This window comes from Bidens hawaiensis, unplaced genomic scaffold (assembly GCF_021521415.1).
Source record: "Bidens hawaiensis isolate Kalapana, Puna unplaced genomic scaffold, B.hawaiensis_p1.1 tig00042226_1, whole genome shotgun sequence".
Classification (NCBI taxonomy): domain Eukaryota; kingdom Viridiplantae; phylum Streptophyta; class Magnoliopsida; order Asterales; family Asteraceae; genus Bidens; species Bidens hawaiensis.
In genome coordinates this window covers 83,629-109,898 of record NW_027505762.1, presented here as the reverse complement: position 1 = coordinate 109,898, position 26,270 = coordinate 83,629, and the positions used below count along the sequence as shown (strand labels likewise).

General features: G+C 38.4%; 1 protein-coding gene and 1 pseudogene across 1 annotated transcript; both read right to left on the bottom strand.

Annotated features, from left to right (window-relative positions):
* Positions 1–901: 901 nt before the first annotated feature.
* LOC143615189 (uncharacterized) lies at positions 902–1,372 on the bottom strand. The gene is made up of 2 exons (XM_077088379.1): positions 1,215–1,372; positions 902–1,133 (listed from the first exon to the last, which is right to left on the bottom strand). The coding sequence occupies exons 1-2, from the start codon at positions 1,370–1,372 to the stop codon at positions 902–904; spliced, it is 390 nt and encodes a 129-aa protein (XP_076944494.1).
* A 1,475-nt stretch (positions 1,373–2,847) lies between these two features.
* LOC143615188 (expansin-A6-like) lies at positions 2,848–14,941 on the bottom strand (annotated as a pseudogene).
* Positions 14,942–26,270: the final 11,329 nt, after the last annotated feature.

Sequence of the window (26,270 nt, the reverse complement as noted above, 5' to 3'; positions counted from 1 at the left end):
GACAAGGCAAGTGCGTGCGTTTGAGATCTATTTTGAAAGGATTTTACAAAGATACCCTTCTACTTATGAGTTCTCTAGTTCTCTCCCCAATAAGAAGTTCTCTCTTGATCTTCCCCACACACACATATATATACACACACACACACTAGGTTAGGTACCCGTGTGATACACGGGTTGGATAAATTATATTATAAAAAAGTCAATGAATCTAAAGATGCACTTAAAACATCTAATAAATTACATTGAAGACAAATAGAATTACATGAAAAAACTCTCTAAAAATCTCTTTATATACAACGCTCGTAGTCTTTTTTTAAACTTGACCATCTTCATAAAAATGAGTACTTTGAGTCCTCTTGTTTTAACTCTAGACAGCGCAACATATAACTGGCCATGGGCGAAAATTGGTTGTCTAAAAAATAAACCAACCCTAGAAAGTGATTGGCTTTGGCTTTTATTGATTGTCATTGCAAAACAAACAACCGGAAACTGCCTCATTTGAAATCTGAACAGAATTTTTTTATCTGTTGGTATAAGATTTGTTCTTGAAATATAAGTGCGGTCACCAATATTGATTCCAGATATGACAACTTCAATAACACGATTATAAAGTCTTTTTACCTGTAGTCTTGTTCCATTATATAGACCATTTTTTTGGTAAACATTTCTAAGTAGCAAGATCGGTCCTCCAACTTTTAGTACTAACTTGTGATTTGACATTCAAGAAATTTTTAATCCATTTAAAACATCAGGAGAGTACATATTTTCTTGAAGCGTCTCACGAACATTTTCATCTGGACATATACTATCAGAGCTAAGGTATTCTTTCTCTTCTCATGGAAACATGGACAACAAACGATCGTTAACTTCCTCAACGACCTCATTTGTTGGTGAGTAAGGCTCATTCACTAAAGAAATCTGGATTTTCATAGTCTCTGAGGATACAAGGATATACAAAGTTAATTAATTGTGAAATAGGATCACTTGTATCCTTGATAAGAAGATCGTCAGGAATATCAAAACTCGCGTCACCATCATTTTGACCACCAAGTTTTCCCTCTCCTAGATCCAAAAGCCAATTAGCGAACTCTTTTGTTTCTTGTATTTTAGATGTGTCACTTCCAACCGTTAACCTCATGTTTTTTGTTAGTTTAAGTAGTTTGCAAATACCCCAAAGGTAAGATGAACACAAAGATGCATTAACAATGTCTTACCTCGTGCCGCATTGAACAATAGGAAGAGTTTGTCTAAAATCACCACAAAAAACGACAACTTTTCCACCAAATGGCTTTTCACAATTCATGTTACCATTTTGACCTAACATGTCTCTCAAGGTTCTGCCCGAAGCTTCAAACGCATGTTTATGAGTCATAGGTGTCTCGTTCCATATAAATAACTTTGTTTTCTTTAATAAATGTGCATCATCAGTGTTTTTTTAATGCCACAAGATGAAACCTCAGTAAGATTTATAGAAATTCCAAACCTTAAATGTGTTGTTCTTCCTCCCGACAATAATAAAGATGCAATGCCACTTGAAGCAACATTCAAAGCTATTTCTCCTTTGGATCTTATTGAAGCTGAAAGTGTCTTCCACAAAAAGGTTTTACCAGTTCCACCATAACCGTAAACAAAAAATACAACATTAGTTTTGTACATATTGTAAACGGTTATGTGGTTACTATACACTAAAATTAACAATATCTAAAATTGTAATATTTAAATAATTTATGCTGGTAAGTATAATGTGTAAATTTAATATTGATGTGATGATTGATAAGGCTAATAAGGAATGTTTTAAATCATAATTAAAATTGTATTTTAATTAATAAATTTAATTAGAAATTGCTTGAGTGTGCCACTTGTTGAAATATTAGGCCAACTAAAGGGTTTGTGGTTCAGCCAACATTTTTGTTTACTATAATAGTAGATATATCAAAAGAGGATTACAAGAGTTCCAATTACAAATATATATCTAGCTAATATGTATATATGTATATTTATTTGGCTTTATAGTGCGGATTAAGAAAAACATGCATACCCGATTTTATCTGATAAGGTGTCACAGCAGATCAGGTATAAAGGTGCCCACTACGAATATCGATCCCCATTCTCCAAGATGAAAAGTGGAGACATGTTTGGGATTTGCTTGATTCTACTTCATACAAATCCAAGACGGCTAGAGGATGTAGTTGCTAAGCTTCATTTTGCACAGCAGATATTTGTTCGTGTGGAATTGTATACGATTACCAATCAGTCACAAAAACCGAATGATAGCATAATGAAAATCTGTGATTCCATAATGGCTTAATGTTAACTTTCAGAGTGTTATTAAAGAACAATGCAACTTTTGAATTTGCTGTTAAATTAGTAAGTTAACTTCAACTCAAAATGTCAAAATTGTTTGATTTTTTTGAACTTTGAAGTGTTTGGTCTCAGTAAATCAAAATTCTTTCGCTTTTATAAATAACTTACTAGGTGCCGACTTTCAACATAGCTTACCTGACGGTATCCAAATTGAGAGGGATGAATTTAACAAGTACAAACGCAACAAACACGCTTCGAAACTAGTTAAATACAGAGTTTAGTCGAATCAAACGTCGTAAATACATATTGACATGAACTTTAATATAATATTTCGTGCATAAAGTGACCATCCTCTTTATTCTTCTAATACGATTTTCTTATCTGATATCAGAGCTTGACAATAGTCTGAGTTCACTTTGCTTTCTTATTAGTACCTTTTACATGAAAAAATCATAAAACCCAAAACATATTAAAAAAGATAGAAGTACAGCTGTGGGCCCCTACATGGAGGCATGGCCAACTTAGCTTCCTTTACGGCTTTACAAGTTATCAATAGTAAATAAAATAACGCTCCAATTTTACTTATCATAAGAAAAATATTTTTGTCCCTTAAAAAAGATAAATTCCAACTAAAACAAATCTTAACCCGATTCAACTTTCAAACCCTAAAATTTTTTCCAGTAAAAGTTTGTCCAAATTGCCAATTAGAAGGTACTACATTCAGAGAGGTGGAAACGCGACCATCACTGCCTTTGACCCTGAACGAAAGTGATTGTCCAACCAACACTGTATTCGACCGCCATTTTTGACCCCAGTTTCGGCGAAGACCCATCCACGGAGTGTTGGAACCCTTGAGCCAGACCTTGGTGATGTCACCCGCACCCGCAATGTTGGTGATTAAAACCAAGTCGAAGTAGCGGAAACCGTTTATAGTGAACCGTATTCCTCCTTGTTTACGGCATGGCACCCTAAAAAAGAAATTTTAATAATTTTAACAACATGATTTAATTAAACTTATGTAAACAAGTAGAAAAATAAGTATTTAGCAATATAAACAAATAGAAAGTTTCATACAAATTGGATGTTTCCCCTTCACATATGGAGATTGCAGACTTAAATCCTCACGAGTGCAAAGTTAATATGAAATTTTGTAGTTAAAAATACAGTACAACGGCCTTTAGCTTACAAAATAATCATTTTAATTAATAAATTTGTTAAAGTGGATATGATGAGAATTGCAACAATATTTTTATAGTGACGTCGGTGATGGTGGTAAGAAAGAGCTTCAAATTCTATAGAAATTAAAATAGTAACAAAATCTTTTATTAAAATACCAAGTATATTCATTTGTAAATTTTCTGTCAGCACAAATTATATCTTACATTTAAAATATTGATTTGTATAAATCTACAATATAAAAGATGTAATTACAAAAAAGATAGTAACTAAATGAGTCATAAAGATAACCAAAAAGAACGAAATAAAAACTTTTATACTGTGCGTGAAAAAGTTAAAGCAAACTAACCTGCGGTAACCGACGGGCACGATTCCCGCACGGTACTCGGTGATCTTAAGAAACATTGGCATGGCAAGATCGAAATGAGGGCGAGGTGGGTTGCACCATCCACCATTATCACTAGGCTGAGCGAAATTTGGCGGGCAGAAATTGGTAGCGGTAATGAAAATAGAAGGGTTGCCAAGGTGGCACCATTTAGGGTCATTGTCACACTTCAATTCAAAACACGAACCGCAACTCAGCCCTTTGTTGAACAGTGTCGTACTTAGCGCCGCCGTGTTCACACCGTATCCTTGACTATACAAATTCCCATATCCGCAAGCCCCTCCTGAAAGTGAAAGAGATTTTGATAAATAGATTCAATTTCAACACGAATTAAGAGATGATGGTCACAAATTTAAAAGGAGAGGTGCACTTGAAGTCAAAAACCATCCAAAACTGAAAAAAAACATAGCCAAACTAACCAAACTTAAACAATACACTAGGGACACCCAGATACCCCCTATATATACGTCCCTTATAGTCTTATAAGGGGCGGGGTGTATAGGGGGGATTTTAACAAAAAATAAAGTGTCTCTAGAAGATCCCAAACAAAACCCGGTGTTTGGATTATTATTTCATAAATATCAAACCTTCGGTTTGGTTTCGATTTTGTGTTTTACTAAAACCAACATAACCAAACCAAACTTAAAAGTTTTCATTTTTTATAAATTTTGCAAATTATATTAGTTTAATATATTGCTTAAACATAATATTTTGCAATTAGTTATCCATTATATTTGGCAGATTTTTTGGTTCAGCCAACCCAAATGATAAAACCAAAAAGATTAAAACCAAAAACCTGAAAAATTGAAAATGAACATTTTAATAAACTCAAAAACCGAAATGAAAACCAACCCAAACCGAACCATACGTAAAAACAAGAAAACATGGGAAATAAAATGGAAACGTACCCATGGTGCCGGAAGCATCCCTGCCAGTCTGCCACCATAAAAGGTGGCGTGTGCAGTTTCCCACGAACCCGCTGTGTAGACACCGGGGACACGGGCGTTGACTGACGTCAGAAACGGTGTCAACATGAGAATTATGCAGAAAACAAAGAGCTCGATTGTTGAAGTAGAAGCAAGAGCATGTAATAAGAATTTAGAAAGCGTGAAGAAGATAAAATAATGTGAAGGGGTACTTATTGAGGAAATGAAAGAATCTTTTTGCAATTTGGTAATGGTAATTGAAGAAACACTAAGTGAACCCTGGACAGATTATAGATAATCTGGACAGATTATGGATAATCTGGGGGTTAAGTAATGTTTCCCACGGATGAGATCTAACTGAGAAGGCTGTTCTTCAGGAGACCTGCAAAATAAACACCGTAAGCTCGTCACTGAGAAGGGGGGGGGGTTCCTCCTTGTGACCACCCTCCGGCGTGAGAATCAGACTAGATTGCTCTGAATATAAGTGTATATTAAGAGATTGCTAGATAACTGGGTAGCAGATGATCTTACCATTCCAAGATGTTGGAGTATTTATAGCCGAAGGTAGGTTAGAAGGTATAGCCGGCTGAATAGTATTCCTGTTCTACCAACAGTGGACTATGCACAGGCCATACTGGTTGGTGGATAGGTTACGGCCAACAGTAACTATGTCGGCTGCACTATTCCTCCAACTGTAGATTATGCACGTCCTACCTACTGTGGATTATACGCAGGCCATGCTGGTTGGTGAATAGGTTACGGCCAACAGTAACACTATTTCACCAACTGTAGGCTGCGCATGCCCTGCAGTAAGGGTTGGTGAGTAGGCAGCGGCTAATAGTGACAAACAGTACTAGAGGGTGCTCCTCCTCGTACTGTTGTCGGTGAGCTGTCACCCTGTGATTGGCTCATGGGCTGTTCTGGTCAGATTGTCTGTCCTATCCATACCTTGGTAGGTATAGTACAGAAGATCTTTCAGAATCATACGGACTGGCTCATTTTGGCGGGATTGTTCCCGTCTTGCTCATTCCTTCATGTGACTACTGAAGTATCTATTGTCTTGTGCGTGTAGCCCTGCTGTCTGCGGGTAGCCTTCCCTGATGGCTTGTATCCACAACTGCGGGAACAGGCGGGGTACTTCACCATTGGGAGGCTTTCCCTACGTGTACAGCTTGCGTACTGCGTGTAAGGTTCTCTGAGCATGGTGGGTCCTGCGGAAGCAGATGGCCTTTGCGCAGACGTCCCTGTTCAAGGTGAGTCTTGCGGGACCAACTGGGCTCTGCTGGGACCTACCTCTTCAAGTCCCCCCAGTCCAATGTTCTTCTCATGAATGTTTAATAAAGTGAGGTGAACTTTTGGACTTTGAGCAAGGGGTTTTGAAAAGGCTTTTTAGTTTTAAGGTTCTCCGTGGGGATTCTTCCCGCGGGTTTCCTAGTGTCACTTGCAAAAATTCCCGATTTTTTTGCTTGATCTTTGGGTATGATGCGGGTAGGTATGTAACCTTCTCGCAAGGCAGGAGCGTTGAGTCTTACTTGTATATAGTCTCCATGAGGTTCTGGTGGTTTTCAACATAGTGATCAATTATGCTAAGACCACCAATTCCATTACGGAGTTTCAAACAATATAATTCTCGACGTTCCCGTTATGCGGGGATGTTATTCCTCTATCCGCAAGCATTGCCTAGAAGATCCTTCTTGGTTTCAATTCTCTGCGGGTGCTAGGTATGTGAAGGGTTTTGCCTTAACACAGTACCCGCACCTGTCTTATAGTTACTTGGTTGCCAAGGTATTCTTGGCTTCAATTCCCTGCGGGTGCTAGGTATGTGAAGGGTTTTGCCTTAACACTGTACCCGCACCCGGCTTATGGTTACTTGTTTGCCAAGGTAAGGGGTGTTTTCCCGCTTACTTTTGAATCTTTTTTGAATTTTGAATTTCAAAATTCGAAGAGTTGGTAGAAAGATAGGAACAGTCCAAATGTCTGAAACTTCGTGCGACGGTTTCTTCTGACTGTGTCAGGACGTGCAGGAAGTTATGGTGACGTGACATTATATGGTCATTCCAGTCTCTTTTTCAGGCGCGTGGGCGCGATTTTTCCGGCGCGTGGCCGCGAAATTGCAGGCACACGTCCTGTCAACAGCTGTTGCCAGCCTGCTTTATGCCACGTGTCATAGTTTCATTGCACCTTCGATTTCTCTCTCCTCCGCATTAAATTCATCGCATTAATTGCGATTAGTATATAAAGGGGGAGAGGGCTGTTTGCAATCCACACTTTCACCCTTCTCTTCTTCTTTAGCGATTTCCGGCAAATACTCCCCCTTTTCAGGCTAGCATTTTCCCGAAATCGCTTTCTTTTTTCTGCACAATGTCTTCTCGTGATCTTGAGTCTTCGGCCGATGACAAGAGTACTGCTGGTGAGTGCCAGTGTGCTCTGCCCGGCGATCAGTACCGGTATGTTGTTAGGAAGTTCATGCTCGATCCTCTCGAGCCTGAGTTTCCTGAACCCCATCAGACCGTGTACGATGCCCCCAGTGGCAAGATCGGGGTATATGCTGCATTCTTTGTTTATGGGAACCTTAGGTTCCCATTGACAAAGTTTGTTTACCGTGTCCTCGAAAGGCACGGTGTTCATCTGACCGAGCTGCACCCAATGGCGATCGCGAAGAGTCGCCACTTCGAGTGGGTGTGCCGGATATTGGGTGTTGAGCCCTACGTGGACCGCCTGATGACCTTCTATACTTGGAGGTGCATCCAGGGGTGGTACACCCTGACAACCCGAATCAAGGGTTTGAAGATCTGCGCGACAGAGCGCAGTCTCCGATCGTGGAAGCGGGAGTTCTTCTACATTTCTGCTCGCGCCGTCCCCATTGCCATGAAGTTTAAAAATGGCCAAGCCATTCCGAGCCACCACGCCACAAACTACCAGGAGGCGGAATGGTTTGCAAAGATATCCCTGGTCCAATCTCCGGTTTTCCGGTTTCCGGAGTCCGGGATGGTGATGTTGGGGATGAGCCGAGTGTGGAAAGAGGCTGACGCGCAAAAGGTTCCAATCGTCCTCGAATACGGTTCGAACTCTATCCCTTACGGTATGCTCCGTTTCTCTTTGCTTATACGAGTTTATCTTCTAACTGTTTATTTTCTTTCAGAGGGGAACAACTTGGAGTCGCTCCTGTACCCGCGGGAAGCTGACGGTCCTGCGCGGATGGCGCCAATGAAGAAACACTAAGTGAACCCTGGACAGATTATAGATAATCTGGACAGATTATGGATAATCTGGGGGTTAAGTAATGTTTCCCACGGATGAGATCTAACTGAGAAGGCTGTTCTTCAGGAGACCTGCAAAATAAACACCGTAAGCTCGTCACTGAGAAGGGGGGGGTTCCTCCTTGTGACCACCATCCGGCGTGAGAATCAGACTAGATTGCTCTGAATATAAGTGTATATTAAGAGATTGCTAGATAACTGGGTAGCAGATGATCTTACCATTCCAAGATGTTGGAGTATTTATAGCCGAAGGTAGGTTAGAAGGTATAGCCGGCTGAATAGTATTCCTGTTCTACCAACAGTGGACTATGCACAGGCCATACTGGTTGGTGGATAGGTTACGGCCAACAGTAACTATGTCGGCTGCACTATTCCTCCAACTGTAGATTATGCACGTCCTACCTACTGTGGATTATACGCAGGCCATGCTGGTTGGTGAATAGGTTACGGCCAACAGTAACACTATTTCACCAACTGTAGGCTGCGCATGCCCTGCAGTAAGGGTTGGTGAGTAGGCAGCGGCTAATAGTGACAAACAGTACTAGAGGGTGCTCCTCCTCGTACTGTTGTCGGTGAGCTGTCACCCTGTGATTGGCTCATGGGCTGTTCTGGTCAGATTGTCTGTCCTATCCATACCTTGGTAGGTATAGTACAGAAGATCTTTCAGAATCATACGGACTGGCTCATTTTGGCGGGATTGTTCCCGTCTTGCTCATTCCTTCATGTGACTACTGAAGTATCTATTGTCTTGTGCGTGTAGCCCTGCTGTCTGCGGGTAGCCTTCCCTGATGGCTTGTATCCACAACTGCGGGAACAGGCGGGGTACTTCACCATTGGGAGGCTTTCCCTACGTGTACAGCTTGCGTACTGCGCGTAAGGTTCTCTGAGCATGGTGGGTCCTGCGGAAGCAGATGGCCTTTGCGCAGACGTCCCTGTTCAATGTGAGTCTTGCGGGACCAACTGGGCTCTGCTGGGACCTACCTCTTCAGTAATGGTAATGATCTTTCATTTTTTTTATTTTATACAATTATACGTTACGATTAATGCAAATCATTATATGCCTTGAATTACTCCTTTAGTGTTACTATATATAATGCTTTTAGTTTTAGTAAATTGTAATTACTATAGTTTAGACAGGAAATTATATTCGTACTATTAAATAATTCAAGGTATTTAATTGAATACAGTTAAGGACAAAATAAAAAGGTTGAGATATCGAGTATGTATTATTTTCTAAAGAAACTAAAATAGAAATATATACACGGTTAATTTAGAATGGAGTACTATTAATCATCATCATCATCATCATCATCATCATCGTACTCAGTATATCCCACCAATAGCAAAGCTATGGTAGGGTTTGAGGAGGGTAAGATGTAGGCAGTCTTACCTCTACCCCATAGGGATAGAGAGGCTGCTTCCGGTAGGTCTGAGGAGAGTCAACAGCCTCACCTCTACCCCATAGGGTACTATTAATCTATTATTGAATAACTATTATTATTCTACTTCATTGTTTACTGTTTTAAAACTGTTGACTAATAGTTACTCTGGAGTAATACTACTTATTAAATGCTTAGTAGATTAATTTTGTTTGTACGGTTCTCACTCTTAAAAGTTAATTATTTAGGTAATAGATACTATATTACAAATAATGACGTGGTAGTAAAGTGAATCACGATTTAGGTATCCTTGATTGCTACCATATATTTTGAGATTTAAAACTTATATTCTAATGTGTTTACTAGTAAATGTATTTGATGTTTTGTAATGTACAAAAATTTCATTATTATATCATATGCTGAGGTGATGATTAATTTGATTAACAGAGAATCAAATTTTGTTCTATTGCCAAGCAAGTTCCCATGTTTAATTTTATGTTCACTAGTGTTCACGATTCATTTTTCATCATCGTTTCTATAATTTAGCTCGTTTATGTACTTTAACTAAAATTATTGTTTTGTTAATTTGAATATACTTTCATTTTCATCTCAGACTATGTTTCTCACATTGATTATTTCTTTTCCTGTAATAAAAACTATATGCCAACTGTCATTATCTAACTGGTTTATGAACTTGGAGTGATAAATATTGAATCTTCAAATATTATGGGAATAGGAAATTGATGGAGCAATATTTTTAGTTGATTACATAAATAATAAATTTTAATGTAGAGAAGAGGATGAGAATGAATTTATCATACTCTCATGGTCTATCTAGCATACCAAAACTAAGTGATGTATATATTTTTTTAATGACTAAATATTACACTAGCTATATCCTGGTTGAACCATTAACTTCTTATTTTATATATTTTGAACTTCTTATTCTACACATTTTGAAGTTTTTAAAATAGTTTGTACCATAAAGTACTTTACAAACTGTAACATAATCTTTAGATATTGTAATATTTAATTTACAGGGTTAAAAAAGAGTTTTCTAGTCCCTATGATAAATACAAATAATGTATGCACAAAAAAAGACAAATGAACAAGCAGGGAAAATATAAGGATGTTGGCCAATGGACAAAGATAGCAAGGAATTTCACACTAGGGTACGTTTGGTAAGAAGATTTTAAGAGTTTTTAGGAGCTTCTAACTTTAAGTTTTTAAGAAAAAGTTCTTCTGTTGAATTATAAAACTCTGTTTGGTTCGAGAAGCTTGAAAATTTTAGGTCAGAAAAAAAAGTTAAAGCTTCTACTAGTAGCGTTTATAAATAGAATATTCATTTTTTTTTTCAAATTAAATGAATTAGATAAAGTAAAACTTTAGAAACAAGATTAAGATAGAAGGTTCTAGAATATTCCATTATAAATTAAATGATTAATTTAAATACTTAGGATAAAATTAATAATAACGAAATATATTGCTATATGTTATAAAATATTAATTTAGGCATTCCGGTTTAACGTGTCATATTAACGATTAAGCATGTTTATGATGAAATGAGTATAGGATTATATAATTACGAAAACAAAGTTAATGTTATTCATATAATTCAACACTAATAAATGTAGACGATGAAATAAATATGAGAACTTCATTAAGTATGAATACAAAAGACTAGCGTTTATTAGCAAGAAAAATTCATAGATGTTACATTCGAACCCTTGCCGCCAGGCTTGCGAGCCTAAGGAAAAACAATGCGCGTAAATCTCAATCAACGTGAGACCTGGTTGCTTTCCTGGAGGCTTCGACGAGGGTGTGAAACTTATTAAGCCAAAGCATGTCACATCAAACGCCCACGAATCTACTAACCTCATTTTATTAAACATGGTCATGTGACGACCACACCCTTAAATCATAACCGAATTCACGGTGATACGTGGCTAAACTCGATTCTTATTTGTGATGTTTTAGTTGAAAGAATGGGTTGGAAAAGCCATGGTGATACATGGATACACCAACCCATTCACCTCAACCCTCTCATCTCGATTTTAATAAATTTTAAATATGTTGTTGGAAAATTAAGCCATGGTGATACATGGATATTTCAACAATGAGAGTTTGTTAAATTGTATATTTTGTTATGATGATTAATTTCTTAAGCTCATGATGATTCATGTACGTCTCAACCCACTGTTTAAGTTTTACTATTTCATTTTGTCGCACCCCAACCTAAGACGGTAATACCGGGGCGCGAACAGATTATTCACAAGTTACAAGGTACTAGCATGCAATTGTAAGGTGACAATATCTAATTAATTATTTAATAACAAATTACATTTTTATAAACAAGTAGATCAATTCATAGAACATTACAAAACAAATCTAAACCATATTGTATAAAATTTAACCTAAAGGTCATCACTAAGTGTTCTTCACCTTGATAGACAATCCAACCTGATAACCAACAAATGCGTACAAAATAGCATAGGTTTGTCAACACGAGCAACACGAGGTTGAGTGAGAAAATCACCAGTTTTGACACTAACAATAATATATATAAGAAAACCGCAAAACTGTTATTCGTGAGTATAAACAATCAAACCATAGCATGTAAATATTACAAACAAATATTGATGTGCGAGCTAAATCGTTGCCATGAGAATCGGCCGTTGGTTACCATGATAGAATAATTGAGTTGTCAGTGAAACCATTGTCATGCGATCGGACGCCGGCCACTACAACATGATGTGACAATTGATAAATGATGGACCTCTCCGAATACGATAAATAAACACATAAACAAATAGCAAATAGCAAATAGTCATTCAATTGATACACAACACAAATGTTAATAGTTTGCATTTGAGAATGTAATATAATATGTAAATTAATAATTGGTACGCATAAGTCCCCAAGACGTGCGAAAACAAGTAAAATAGGGGAATGATTATTCACCTGATTAGTGGAACAAAACACAAGTGATGATTATAGAACAGTAAACGGTTAAACCCTTCGGGATGCAACGACAATGATTCCTAGTGAAATATAATATTACGAGTTAATTATAAATGACATAACACATATAATGAACTTAGGATTTCGATGATTTGAGTTATGTTTGTGATTAGAATGTTATTGATAGAACAATTAATTTCTATGGTTATTGTTATTGCAAAATCAATATTATTTTGTTTATCATTTAATTAAAAGAATCATTACTTTTATTACTTATAAAATCTCCTTTATACAAAATATAATAAACATATAATCGAATTTATAAATAATTGGTTTAAATAAATAAATATGAGTTGAGATATAATATAATAATAAATGTTTAGATAGTTAATTATAATATGTAATAATATGATAAATATTTACATAGATAATTAAAACATGCAATATATATATATACACGAAAACTTGTAACGAGATTAATTTTCAAGAAACGTAATGATGATGGCTTAATAAAATAATGTATATTTTATATTTAATATTAATTATAAATAAATTTAAAAATCATTTAAACAATTAAAATAATTAAAAAAAATTTACAAAACTGGGCTGGGGGAGGGTCGAACCCGCACCCCTAGCCAGCTCAATGTTTGAACACACACACACACACACACCAACCCTGGTGTGTTAGTTGATTATCATACGAAAATAGTTTATTAAATATGAAAACTGATTAAACCCTAATTGAATTATAAACCCTAACTTTCTGAACTCGATAATCTGCTTTAAGTTTGTTTAATTAATATTAGGGTTAATGTTAACTTATCAAGGATGACCTGAATGCATGAATTAATTACCATAAACAATGTTGAATTGATGATGAACGACAAACTGGAGCCGGCGGCATAAACTTTAACTAAAATTTATAATGGCAGTTGGTATAATTCAATTAATTGTAGGGTTTACATTCGTGATATATGCAGGAACATGTATATGAGTTTAATTGGATTATTATGGATTCTAAATAGTATATTACGATATAGTATAAGACGGTTTGATAATAATGTAAACCAAATCGTTCATTGATCATATTCTTCAATTAGATCGTCGGTGTAACACGCATAAGGTAGGTACACGACGCACGAAAATCAATTTCAATATAATACGAAAATTAAGGATCAAGAAATCATATGGGTTACAGTTTGTATCATAAACGGGTTTGGATATGGGTTGCGAGTTTGGATAGGGTAATATAATATAATCCTTAGGTGCGGATACAAAAGGGTTAAAAACTAAGTTTTAGGGTGAAATTTGTATATAAACCAAATATATAATGGAAAATTAATAAATATGATAAAAAATAATAATAACTTAATAAATGCATTATTTTATTGATTAAATTATCCGAAACGAAAACGGGTAGGGAAATATGTATATATATTATAAACGAAAAGTCTGAGTTGCTACACATTTAATTATCAATTTCATCAATACTCCAAGTTATGGTTAATTTTTTTTAATTGTTTGGCTCGTAATCGTTCATCGGTCATTACGCCACCCTTTTTAGAAGTTGGTTTCATGCTTTTAACACTAATTTAATGCCGTCGAAAATTACGGGATTTTCTATAAATAGAAAACACGTCTGTAAATCCTATAAATTGAGACGATCTTGCTCATATTTGACGCACCTCACCCGGAAATCGGTCCCTTTCACTCTACATTTCTCTCTCTCTCTCTCTCCATCTCTCAGTGTGTGCTAGTGATTAGTCGATCGCCGTCACTGCCGCGTTGGAACTCCGATGAACCCCTCCACCACTTGTTTAAGTAACGAAGAAGGTTAGTCTTGTACCAATAGGTTCGTTTTGATCTAGCAAATAAAAGATCCAATGCTCACTAACAAACTGTTTTTATCAAACTATAATTTAGACATGAAATTTTAGCAAAGATAATAATAATACAAATTTAATGAAGAAGATGACCAAATTTCATTATTTTAAACACTTTTAATTTTTACTTTTTATTATTATATTTTTTATTTGATAACGAGATGCAATATTATTAGTAAACTCAATTTCGATATAATATATATGTAAACTGTGCTACGGAATTATATATTATTATATTTATTATTATTCGTTCAAATTTGATATATTGTTTTCGACAGAATTACAAATTTTGTCCTTTAAAAAAAGCCAAATTACGGTTCGTGTCCTTTTCTAAGTTTCCTTGCAGGCGGTGTACTTTAAACTTTTTTTTCTACACGTTATGTCCTTTACGCTAACTGGGTTAGAAAAACTCAGTTAAATGCCCTCACGTGAGGCGCATGTGAGGGCATTTTTGTCTTTTCGTCTACCCTGCAACTTCTTCTTCCTCTTTCCCTGTGTTTCTTTAATCTCCCTTTCCATCCACCACCAATAGCCATGAACACCACCACCACCACCAAAAAACCACAACCATTCGATCTCCAACCGCCATCTCCGCAAACACCACCATTTCTACCACCCATTCTCTTCTCCGTATGGTTTTCTTCATCCAGCAAACCTCCACCGCCATTAAATCGAAGAGCCAAGATTCACCATCTTCCTTTCTCTTTTGACCGAAAGACAGTGAATGGGTTTCGATAGGGTTCCGGTGTGTTTGGATTCCGAATGGGTTTCGATAGGGTTTCGTTGAGGTATCAAAGTGTGTGGTAAGTTTATAGAAACTTAAATTAAATATAAAATCAATATTCTAATATATTGAAGCATCACACCACACCCAGATCGTGTTCATCTTCTTCATTTCTTCATATGTGAACCACCACCACAACCCATCATAATCACCGGCCACCACCCCCAAAAATAAAAACCCACCAACAAATCAATAATCATATGTCTCTCTCATCACCATACCTTCACCGTCTCTCTACTCACCATACCTCCTACCACCCGTGTCATCATCCAGCACCACACTAACTCCGCTCAACTTCCGGCCATATAATGGACGATTGGGCAGAAATCACTTAAATCGGAGTGCTAATTGTACCCTACCTCATCGATTTGGGGTAGGGGCGGCGATGACTTAGGGCACAAGATGAAAGTTGACGATGATGCGTGGGGGGTTTCATCGGTGAAATCGAGTAGGAGTCACGGTGGTGGTGGATTTGAGTCATGGCATGAGGTGCGGCAGCCAGTAGAGGACAAGATCTCCGGCAATATGTTAAGTGGCAGTGTTGGTGCATTTTGTGACCGTCGCTATGCAATTCTGACCAGCGGAACGCCACAGGCGAAGTTAGCACAACTTCGCCTTAGGCGAAGTTAGAGCAACTTCGCCAACGGCGAAGTTGTAACAACTTCTGCCTTAGGCGAAGTTATCACAACTTCGCCATAGGCGAAGTTAGCACAACTTCGCCTACTGAAGCCCAGGCCCTTGAATGTTTGTCTATATATAGTTGTGTCTTGTTTAGTTTTAGTAATCAAGAAATCAGTGTGTGTTTGAGCAGCTTGTTTATTGAGAGAGAGTAAGAGACTAGAGTCGTGTGAGACGACCCGAGGTAGAGCTCACCTCGGGTCAGTCGTGTTTTCTGTTTTTGTTACGGTATGTAACGTGATTATTTTATATATGAATCTGCAGATTTGTTTATCCCGTTCTAGTATTTGTTTGTGTATTTGATCGTGTACGTGTTTGTGTTATTCGTCTGTACACCATAAACGAGTCTAGGAGGATTCCGCACTCCTAGACCTCGTGCGGATCTCGTATCGATCGCCGACGCCCCGGGGGGACCTTCAAGTGGTATCAGAGCCTTAGGCTCTTACGCTATGGTTCGAGATCTGCGTTTTGGTGTTTCTGGCACGTTTCTGTGCGTTTCTGGCCGAACAGTTCTTCAGGCGAAGTTATTGTTCATCAGGCGAAGTTGCCGTCACTGTTCGTAGGGTTTCAGCGAAGATATAAGGTCTGGCGAAGTTATGAACAGGCAAAGTTGACTTTAGGCGAAGTTGACTTCTCGGCGAAGTTATAGCCAGGCGAAGTTATGGCCAGGCGAAGTTATGGCCAGGCGAAGTTAGCAGCCAGGCGAAGTTATGGCCAGGTGAAGTTAGCAGCCAGGTGAAGTTAAAAAAAAAAAAAAAAAAAAAAAAAATAATTTGTTTGGAGTTTTCGTCTTTATGGCCAGGTGTACGCGATTATTGTGAGACCGAAGATGTTGTTCCGTCAACGAGTGATCTTGTTATCTCTTGATCTTACGTGTGAACAAATACGTGTCAACTCTGATTTGGAGTTGAGGTTGTGAATGGGTTATTGTTTGAAACTGGATAGTGACACATATTCGGGTGTTTGTGGGAAAGGAAATTGTTGTTGTTCGTGGTGACCAACCGAAGAAAGTCAAATTGAACTGAAGGTTTTTCGTCATTACTGGATTGCGGTCAGAGCATATTTTTTATGTTATTTTCAAGGCGTTCGAGAATTGGATCCTGAAACGTGATGCTTATTTATTAGAGTGAAGATTCTGGAACAAGTTGGATTTAACCGGGAATTAAAGTGTTTATGTTCCTGATCGTTATCCCTGGTGATTGAAGATGCTTCAGATTTTTTAATGGTCGTGTGTTAGATTCTGTCAGGATGGTTTTGTGATGAAATTGATCACTTGATGTTGAGTAGTTGAAGATTAAACCTTATCGTATGCCGACGAGTTGGTGAAGTTGTGGAGGAAGCCCAACTTCATGTGGTGGTGAAGTCAGATGGACTCACGTGATTGGTTGAGATGATCTATTGGCACGAGGATGCATGCATTACAAAGACCTCAATCGTTATAGTCGGAGAAGCTTACACTGAAGGGGAGATCTGATATGGAAGACGCTGGGTGATTGGTAGATTTGTGAAGCTACAGGACAGTTTCTGACACGGCTGGTTGACTGCAAACAGAAGATCATCAGTTAAGAGGGAGTCTGTTGGTGCATGTTTTGTAACAGATGATCTTTCGTGTTTGTTAGAATTGAGAGCAACGGTCAAAGGGGAGACTGTTGGTGCATTTTGTGACCGTCGCTATGCAATTCTGACCAGCGGAACGCCACAGGCGAAGTTAGCACAACTTCGCCTTAGGCGAAGTTAGAGCAACTTCGCCAACGGTGAAGTTGTAACAACTTCTGCCTTAGGCGAAGTTATCACAACTTCGCCATAGGCGAAGTTAGCACAACTTCGCCTACTGAAGCCCAGGCCCGTGAATGTTTGTCTATATATAGTTGTGTCTTGTTTAGTTTTAGTAATCAAGAAATCAGTGTGTGTTTGAGCAGCTTGTTTATTGAGAGAGAGTAAGAGACTAGAGTCGTGTGAGACGACCCGAGGTAGAGCTCACCTCGGGTCAGTCGTGTTTTCTGTTTTTGTTACGGTATGTAACGTGATTATTTTATATATGAATCTGCAGATTTGTTTATCCCGTTCTAGTATTTGTTTGTGTATTTGATCGTGTACGTGTTTGTGTTATTCGTCTGTACACCATAAACGAGTCTAGGAGGATTCCGCACTCCTAGACCTCGTGCGGATCTCGTATCGATCGCCGACGCCCCGGGGGGACCTACAGGCAGCGGTGACTTAAGAAGAAAGGGAGTTGGTTTGGTGATGGTAGTTGTGGTGGTCACGGCTGAGAACGGTGGTTGGTTTGGTGGTTAGGTAGTGGTGGTGTTGGTGTAGTGAGAGGGAGGGAGAGAGTAGAGAGAGAGAAAGAAGACGGGAAGAGAGAGAGAAAGTATTTATTTAATATCTATTATTTATTTTTGTTATAATATATTAATTTATTTTTTAATTATAAATAACTACCAGTAGACGAAAAGACAAAAATGCCCTCACATGCGCCTCACGTGAGGGCATTTAACTGAGTTTTTCTAACCCAGTTAGCGTAAAGGACATAACGTGTAGAAAAAAAAAGTTTAAAGTACACCGCCTGCAAGGAAACTTAGAAAAGGACACGAACCATAATTTGGCTTTTTTTAAAGGACAAAATTTGTAATTCTGTCTATTGTTTTCAGGTTATTAACTATATTATCAATTCTTTCACATTAGTTTACAAATAATCCTCGGACATTGTTCAAATGTTAAAAGTGTGTTAGTGAGACCATTTGCTTGCCAATATCATTCAAAGATTTCACATACATAATGTTATTTTAAACGATTTCATCTTTTAAAATTAAAGTTTAAACAATGACTTTTGACCAGATACTTATTATATTTATCAAATATTGACTTTAGATTCTAAATCATAATAATTATAGGTTTCGCATCGTTTACTTTTTACACGCGAGGATTCTTTTTCTATTATTGGCAAATCAAGGATAATATGGTGTGACTCTCCGCACCATCATCCAACTCGTTTAGACTACTTTTCAATACCACCCTATCATTCATGTGAGTTTACATACCCCCTTTTCTTATCTTTTATATTTTGGGGGTGGCATGTATATCCTATTTAAATTATTCATTTTTATTTACTAATCATTTCATAACACAATTCAATATATGTTTATGTGTGATTATTGCACGCTCTATGATAATGCTCTATGTGTTTAATTGTTTATTTTATGTTTTGTGGTTGGTATCTCATCCTCATCTAGTATGATCATACACTTACCAAAGTACTTTGATTTCGTATCAATAGGAACGGGTCCACATTTATTTAGTTGTTTACATTTTCGTAGGAATTGTGATGCTCAACATTAACATAAGAATTGTGGTTTTTATCGATATATATCTCAACTAAACTTATGTGTTCTCACCAAAATTCGTTTTGACAAACTATATTTTTATACATGCTACAAGTACAAGTAATTTACTTTGATCAAGATTGAAGATATTAGTTTTTACCTTAGGATATTTAATCAAATAATAAATGTGATGTAATTGTTATGATTATTGAATTTGTGTACTTGTTTAATGTTAATTGTAACATCGTGAAAATTTCGAGTTCAAATTGTCAACTTTCCAAAGTATAGGGACTAAAATTGCCAAAATCCAAACTCGAGGGTTAAATGTGAAAATTCTGTTTTCTAACCTATCGCGCTACGCGATGGATCAGAAGAGAGACCCATCGCGTACCGCGATGGGGTGTCTGACAGCGAGACGCGTGGCACGCCACGTGTCCACACGTGGCACACCGGTCGCCACGTGTCCCGACACGTGGCCACACGTGACACGATGTCCGCCACGTGTCAACACGTGGCAGACCTACGATGTGACTCACCTGGGCTGCGTCGCGGTACGCGACGGATGCCCAGGAGCCCGTCGTGTACCGCGATGGGATCCAGAATTTCGTCTATAAATAGCAGGTCCGGGGTCTTCATAACTCACACCCAAAACACACACATCTATCTCTCTCTAGCCTCTCTCTAAATCCCCAAAATCATATTAACGATCCGCCTCGATAAATGTGCCATAATTCCTCGATTTGCGTGTCCGAAACCTCGCTTGTGTACCAACGTTTCCTCAAATTTTGTGCCACCCTCCACCCACATACGACCAAGATGGTGTTTGTTCTCGAAAGGCCTGTCATCAATTTTTGAAGATTGGTGTTCATCGTTTGGAGTGTCGAGAAAGTGAAGCGGCGTTGAAGTGCTGCTCGAGTTCCTAGGGTTTCCAATACGCCAAAAAGGTTAGGCGTAACGAAAAATCAATATAATATAATATTATATTATATTAAAAGGCTTAAGCCTTAAGTCGAGGTTATACTCGATACCTCGATAAAAGAAAATAAAACATAACATAACAAAGAAATGAATGAAAGAATGAATGATGGATGTTATTAAATACGTATATATGTGTGTAAGTATATATGTATATTCTTTGTTATGAAATTATTATTAAAGAAATAATGAGTATTCTTAAATAATAAAAGAAAAAGAATGCGTTTCTTAGAGAAGAAGAAACGTCGGGTTTCTAAATATAAACTAAAGGTTTATAAATTACTTTTAAACTAAAGGTTTTCAAGTAAAAGAAAATGAACTAAAGGTTCATCGAGGTTGAGATATAAAATAAGACTATAGGTCTTAAGCCGGATCGTGTATCCGACTAACAAATGTTTATACTCGTACTATAGGTGCGATATAAATAAGGGAAAAACCCTCGGACGGTGAGTGAAGCCGATCCCAAAGCGACAAGGTGAATACGCCCCCAAACTTTTATAAACTTGTTTTCAAACAAGTCAAACATGTTATTTGAAATTGTTTACAAGGAACTACGTGTTCCTAAAACTGTTATAAATAAGGGTATAAACATAGCCCTCAGGCTGTGGTATACGTGTGTCTGGATCCTTACATAGGTGGTACTACGCGATGAATGGGCACATCGCACCACCCTTGGTCGTAGGACGCTCTCCTGCAGGGAGTACGACCTTATGTGTATATTTACAGGTACTTAACTAAGTCGAACGCTGCGGCGTTTGCTGAGGTGACCTAGAGTAGAGGCTCGAGTTTATAATGTGTTATTTGACTTTGTTATTCCTAAGCCACGAAGGGCCGAGGCAGGCGTAGTCTCGAGGGGTGATAAAGTAAAAGAAATTATTTTAGCGTCAGCGTGTTCACCAGCATTCGTTGCTGACGTATTTTATTACATTTTGCAGGTGAACAAGTTTAGCGCTTGGAGTGTCGAAGTGCTACTTATATATCCGACGGCTCAGATTTATTTTGTAAACTTAACACATTAATATGGTGGTTTGTAATTATAAACAAGTAAATGTTTTGTAACAACTCTAACGGGTATTTTATAACCTGTCTTCTGAATATATGTATATTATGTTTTGATCCTTAAAGTTTTATAAGGCTTCCACTTACAAACGCAACTCTGATTTATTTACAATTATGGTACCAACTATTGGTCATACTCCTAGGCCTTAGATGGAGGTGTGACATTAATGAAGTTAAATAATTATAAACGCTTTAATTAGTGTCTTTTGAGCTACTGTCCAATCAATGCGTTACGCCCCGGCATGTTCCGCCTTTGGTCGGGGTGTGACACTACCTCCCTCCTCCAATGGTTCGAACATATGGAAAGTGTGTTTATCCGCATGTCCGGAAGACAAAAAGACCACCTATGCCTCAAGCGTTTGCAAATCGAGTGCCCTCACTTGGTCGAATGGTAAAAGGTACTCTCTTGGGGCCGAGGTTGCCATGGCTTTGCCATGGGACGATCTCAAGAAGCTCATGCTAGAAATGTTATGCCCAAAATACGAACCCCGTAAGTTGGAAGAGGAGTTTTGGAACTTGAGGCAAGAAGGTGGTGATAATACCGCTTACAATAATCGATTCAACGAAATAAGCCTTCTCATCCCGCATATGGTCACTCCTTTAGAGCGGGCCATTGATAAATACATCTCGGGTTTGCCTATGCAAATCCAAAATTTCATTCTGAGTCGTGACCCAAAAGTCCTTCATGATGCCATCACTCAAACCGATACCCTCACCAAAAACCACGTTAAGGCCAGGACCTTGACACTGAAGAATTCCAAGAAACCCAATGTAACCCTACACCGAGTCTACTAAAGAACCCAAGACCGAATCCTCTAAGCCCAAATCCTTCAAGCACAACAACAACAACTCTCCCCGCTATCGCAAAAATAAAAGAAAGTCCAATTCCCAAAACCATATCTTGGCCCAATCGCAAGCCCAACAAGCCCAACCCACCTAGAAGCCATACACATGCCCCCACCCTTTATGTGATACGTGAATATTTCACCATTCTCCTAACCTTAAGTGTCGTCAATGCACCCACAAAGCAATCCCCCTTATCAATTTATGCTCATAAGAAGTTTTAGCCTACCTATGATGTCATGTTCTTGCCGCGAACCCTAGGTCGTCGGTCTCCATCAATTAGAACATATTGCAGGTAATTGGTTGGTGTTTCTTGATCGAATTTAAGGCTTAAACAAAAGCCCTCTGTTAATTTTGATTGACAGAGGGCAATCAAAGCCCAATTCAAGTGTGGTTTAATCTAGGGTTTATAAGGAATTGGGTTTGTTTGGGGTTGTTTTTATAGATTTTGTTTTTCATCTAGTAAACAGGTTAAACATCGACCTAAGTGGTCAGTGCATGCTACATTAAAACATTGGGCCTTGTGTGACGTGAGTTCGAGCCCCTTTGGGGCCGGTTTTGCTTCTTTTTTGTTTATATATTTTTTTCTCTTTTATTTTATTTATTAATACTATTTAAACAACATATTTAATAAAACCTAGTGATTATTTTACTTGTTTAACCGACCAAACGCAGTTAAAACTCTCAGATGTCTTCGTTTAATCGTGTGTGTGTGTATACTTGTTTTAACCTAATATAATTTTATAAATTAATTAATACAAAAATTGGTTTTTACTCGTTTAAACAAGCCGGTCACCATTAAGCTTTCAAAGCAAGTTTTAGTTTTTAAATTGATTACATTCTTATTACACTTATATAAATTAATATGTTTTTTATTCAATGCCTTATCGATCCATAATTCCGTTATAAAATCCATGCTATCATGTCTTATTTGTTATATCGTCGGAATATTTATTTACTTGTATATTTTATAACTATGATTTACTGTCAAGACTCCTCATGGAACTAACTAACTTATCTTCGCCATAACCGTTATCGTATCCCCGTTACCGTCTACGTTATATTAAAGGTAAGTTTACAGACCCTTTTTTCATCCTTAATATTTTGAGGGTGGCATGTATGCCTTAACTTTTACTCATGTTAATTACCGATTTTTTTAAAAATGCAATTTAATATATGTTTATGTGTGATTATTGCATGCTCTATGATTATGTTCTATGTGCTTAAATGTTTATTTTATGTTTGGTGGTTGGTATCTCATCCTCATCTATTCTCATCTAGTATGATCATACATATACCTAAGTAGGTTGCTTTCAACATCTATTTAGTTGTTTACATTTTCATAAGATTTGTAATGCTCATCATTTACATATGAATTGTGATTTATCTATATATATATATATAACAAAAACTTGTGTATTCGCACCAACATTCGTGTTGACAAACTCTATACATGCTACAGGTACAAGTAGTGATATTGTTCAAGATTGAAGATAATTTTTAGGATATTTATTCAAATAACAAAATTATGATGTATTTATTATGATTATTGAATTTGTGTACTTGTTTAATGTTAATGAAATTAAATATTTATTGTCGCTTTAATTAGTGTCTTTGGAGCTACTGTCCAATCAATATGTTACGCCTCGACATGTTCCGCCGCATTTGGTCGGGGTGTGATACCCATCGCCATCCTCCTCTCTTCCAACCCACCACCGGCGATTCCCTTCTCCTCCACCCTCACATCCACCCCAATAGTTGTCCTCCGTTGCACCTCCTCCACCCACCCAGCCGCATCCCCCTCACCTCCACCCTGTCCGTCGTAGCCACCGTCGCACCACCTTCTCCAAGCAGCAACCGCCAATAAATCTTCACCCGCAGGTAATGTAACTGATTGTGCTATGTTTTGTGATTAGTGTTTAGGTTTGAATTTGGCACTTGATTTGAATATAATATGTTTTGGTTTGAATTGAGCACCTAATTTGTGCATTGGAAAATTGTTTATGTTTAGGTCTAAGTTGAGCACTTGAAAAATTGTTCATGTTTAGGTTTGAATTGAGCATTTGGGAAATTATTTAGTCGTCTGCAGACGTTAAAAGACAGTCAGTCTTCTTCTTGCAGACTGCAGAGGTTGGTCACCTCTTCTTGTACAAATGTCTGCAAATGTGGTCCGCAAACTACAGACATTTTACCTTAAAAAAACAAACAACGCCTAATTTTCCTTTAAACATGTTAGAAATTTATGTTTAACAACGCAGTAAGCCAGCTGTCTCCGCAAGAAAGCCTCCCTTGGTACAGTACACTGCCTGTCCCCGCAGCTGTGGGTACAAGCCAAGAAGGAAGGCTACCCGCACTAACAGTAAGGCTACACGCATAAGGCACTAACTCTTATACTTTAGTAATGTCACCTGAAAAAGGAATGAGCAGGGCGGGAATATTCCCGCCCAAAAGAGCCAGTTCGTACGGTTTTAGAAGATCTTTTGTACTATACCTACCAAGGTATGGACAAATAGACAAGATCTGACAAAAGCGACCCATGAACCAATCACAGGGTGACAGCTCACTGACAATAGTACGAGGAGGAGCACGCTCCAGTACAAAATGTCACTATCGGCCGCTGCCTACCCACCAACTCCCATCGTGGCACGAACGTAGCCCATAGTTGGTGGAAAAGGAATATTATATACAGCTGGCCATACCTGCTTGGAAACCTACCTTCGGCTATAAATACTCCAACACCTTGGAACGGTATCATCATCTTCTCTCTAGCTATTTCTCTCAATATACACTTATATTCAGAGCAATCTAGTCTGATTCTCACGCCGGAGGGTGGTCACAAGGAGGAACCCCCCCTTCTCAGTGACGAGCTTACGGTGTCTGTTTTGCAGGTTGAGAAGAATAACCATCTTTGCCGGACCTAACCCTCATGGGAAACATCTACTTAACCCTAAGATTATCCTTAATCTGCCGGGGTCACTTAGTGTTTCTTCATTGGCGCCATCCGTGCATTAAGTTAGAACTAATTCTTTTTCTCAGTTTTTTCAAACTTTTGGAAAGATGGTTAAGGTTACTCCGATGCCAAAGCCACCGAGTAACCAAGAAACTCCGGTAAACACAACCCCAGCTACTGGGGGGAACACCGGTGAATACACGATTTTTACGAACACTACCCCGGCTACCCAAGCCGGGGCAAGTGCAGTAAACAATCCTCCCCTGGGATTCATTGATACCCAGGTGGAGAAACAACAGACGAGGCTTCCCCGACAAACACTAGATCAAGTTAAAGCTTGGGCGGAAGCACGTCAGAAAGAATTCCAAGCCGAGTTGGACGAACGTTTACGTTCACTCCAACAGGCCAATGATGAATTCGGAAGCACACGACAACAACTCAACATGAGCAATGATTGCGAGTATTTGGATGATGAAGATTGGGAAGAATCTAACAGTGACGCAAACCCTCGTCATAAGGCGAAAGGGAAGCGTAAAGAAGTAGACTTCCACTCGAGAAGAAATTTCGAGGGAACCTTAAAACCAAAGAACACGGGGGGAAACCCACGTGACTTCTCCAAAACTTTTAGACCAACTGTTGCGAATGCGGGAACGTCCAAATTTGCAAGGGACATTGCGGAAGCAATCGCTCCAAAGAGTGCCAAACAGATATCCAACATAGGCACTTATGATGGCATATCTGACCCGGACGATCACCTGAACAGATTTATAGCGGGGGCAACCGTCAGTAATTGGACGAAACCCACATGGTGTTACATGTTCCAGATGACGCTCGTGGGGGCAGCCAGAGCGTGGTTTGATCGTCTACCGTTCCACCACATCTATGATTGGGCAGACTTCCAGCACAAGTTCAGCCAGCACTTCAGTCAACAAAGAAAATATTCTGAAGAGCAATGGACGATCCTCAACTGCATCCGAGAGGAAGACGAATCTTTGCTAGACTTCATCACTCGCTTCAACTCAAAGAAGCTAAGTCTGGGCACTATTAGCGAAGATCTTGTTCGCGCCGCTTTCATCCAGGGCGCTGAGTACCCAGAGCTCATCCGCACGTTGACGGGTAAAGATGGCATGCCATCCACGTGGGATGCCATCATGACGGCAGCTAAACGCTTTGCCGAGACGGAGAAGCAACTGGGTAGAAATCTTCCCCAGAGCACAAACCTCTACATGCAGAGAACAAGAGAAAATAACGTCTGTACCGCCCGACAAAATAAAAAGAGGAAGCTTGGTATTTGGCAGTCAAGGATAAACTTTGACACCTCATCCAGCTCTCGCCCTCTCTTAGGCGGAAGGGACAACACGCACTCGCCGAACCGGAATCCTAG

Excerpts from the sequence above, each read along its gene's own strand:
- LOC143615189 (XM_077088379.1), bottom strand. The coding sequence starts at position 1,372 with ATGACTCATAAACATGCGTTTGAAGCTTCGGGCAGAACCTTGAGAGAC. Across the intron at positions 1,134-1,214 it reads ATTGTTCAATGCGGCACGAG|GTTAACGGTTGGAAGTGACA; the intron begins GTAAGACATTGT and ends AAAAAACATGAG.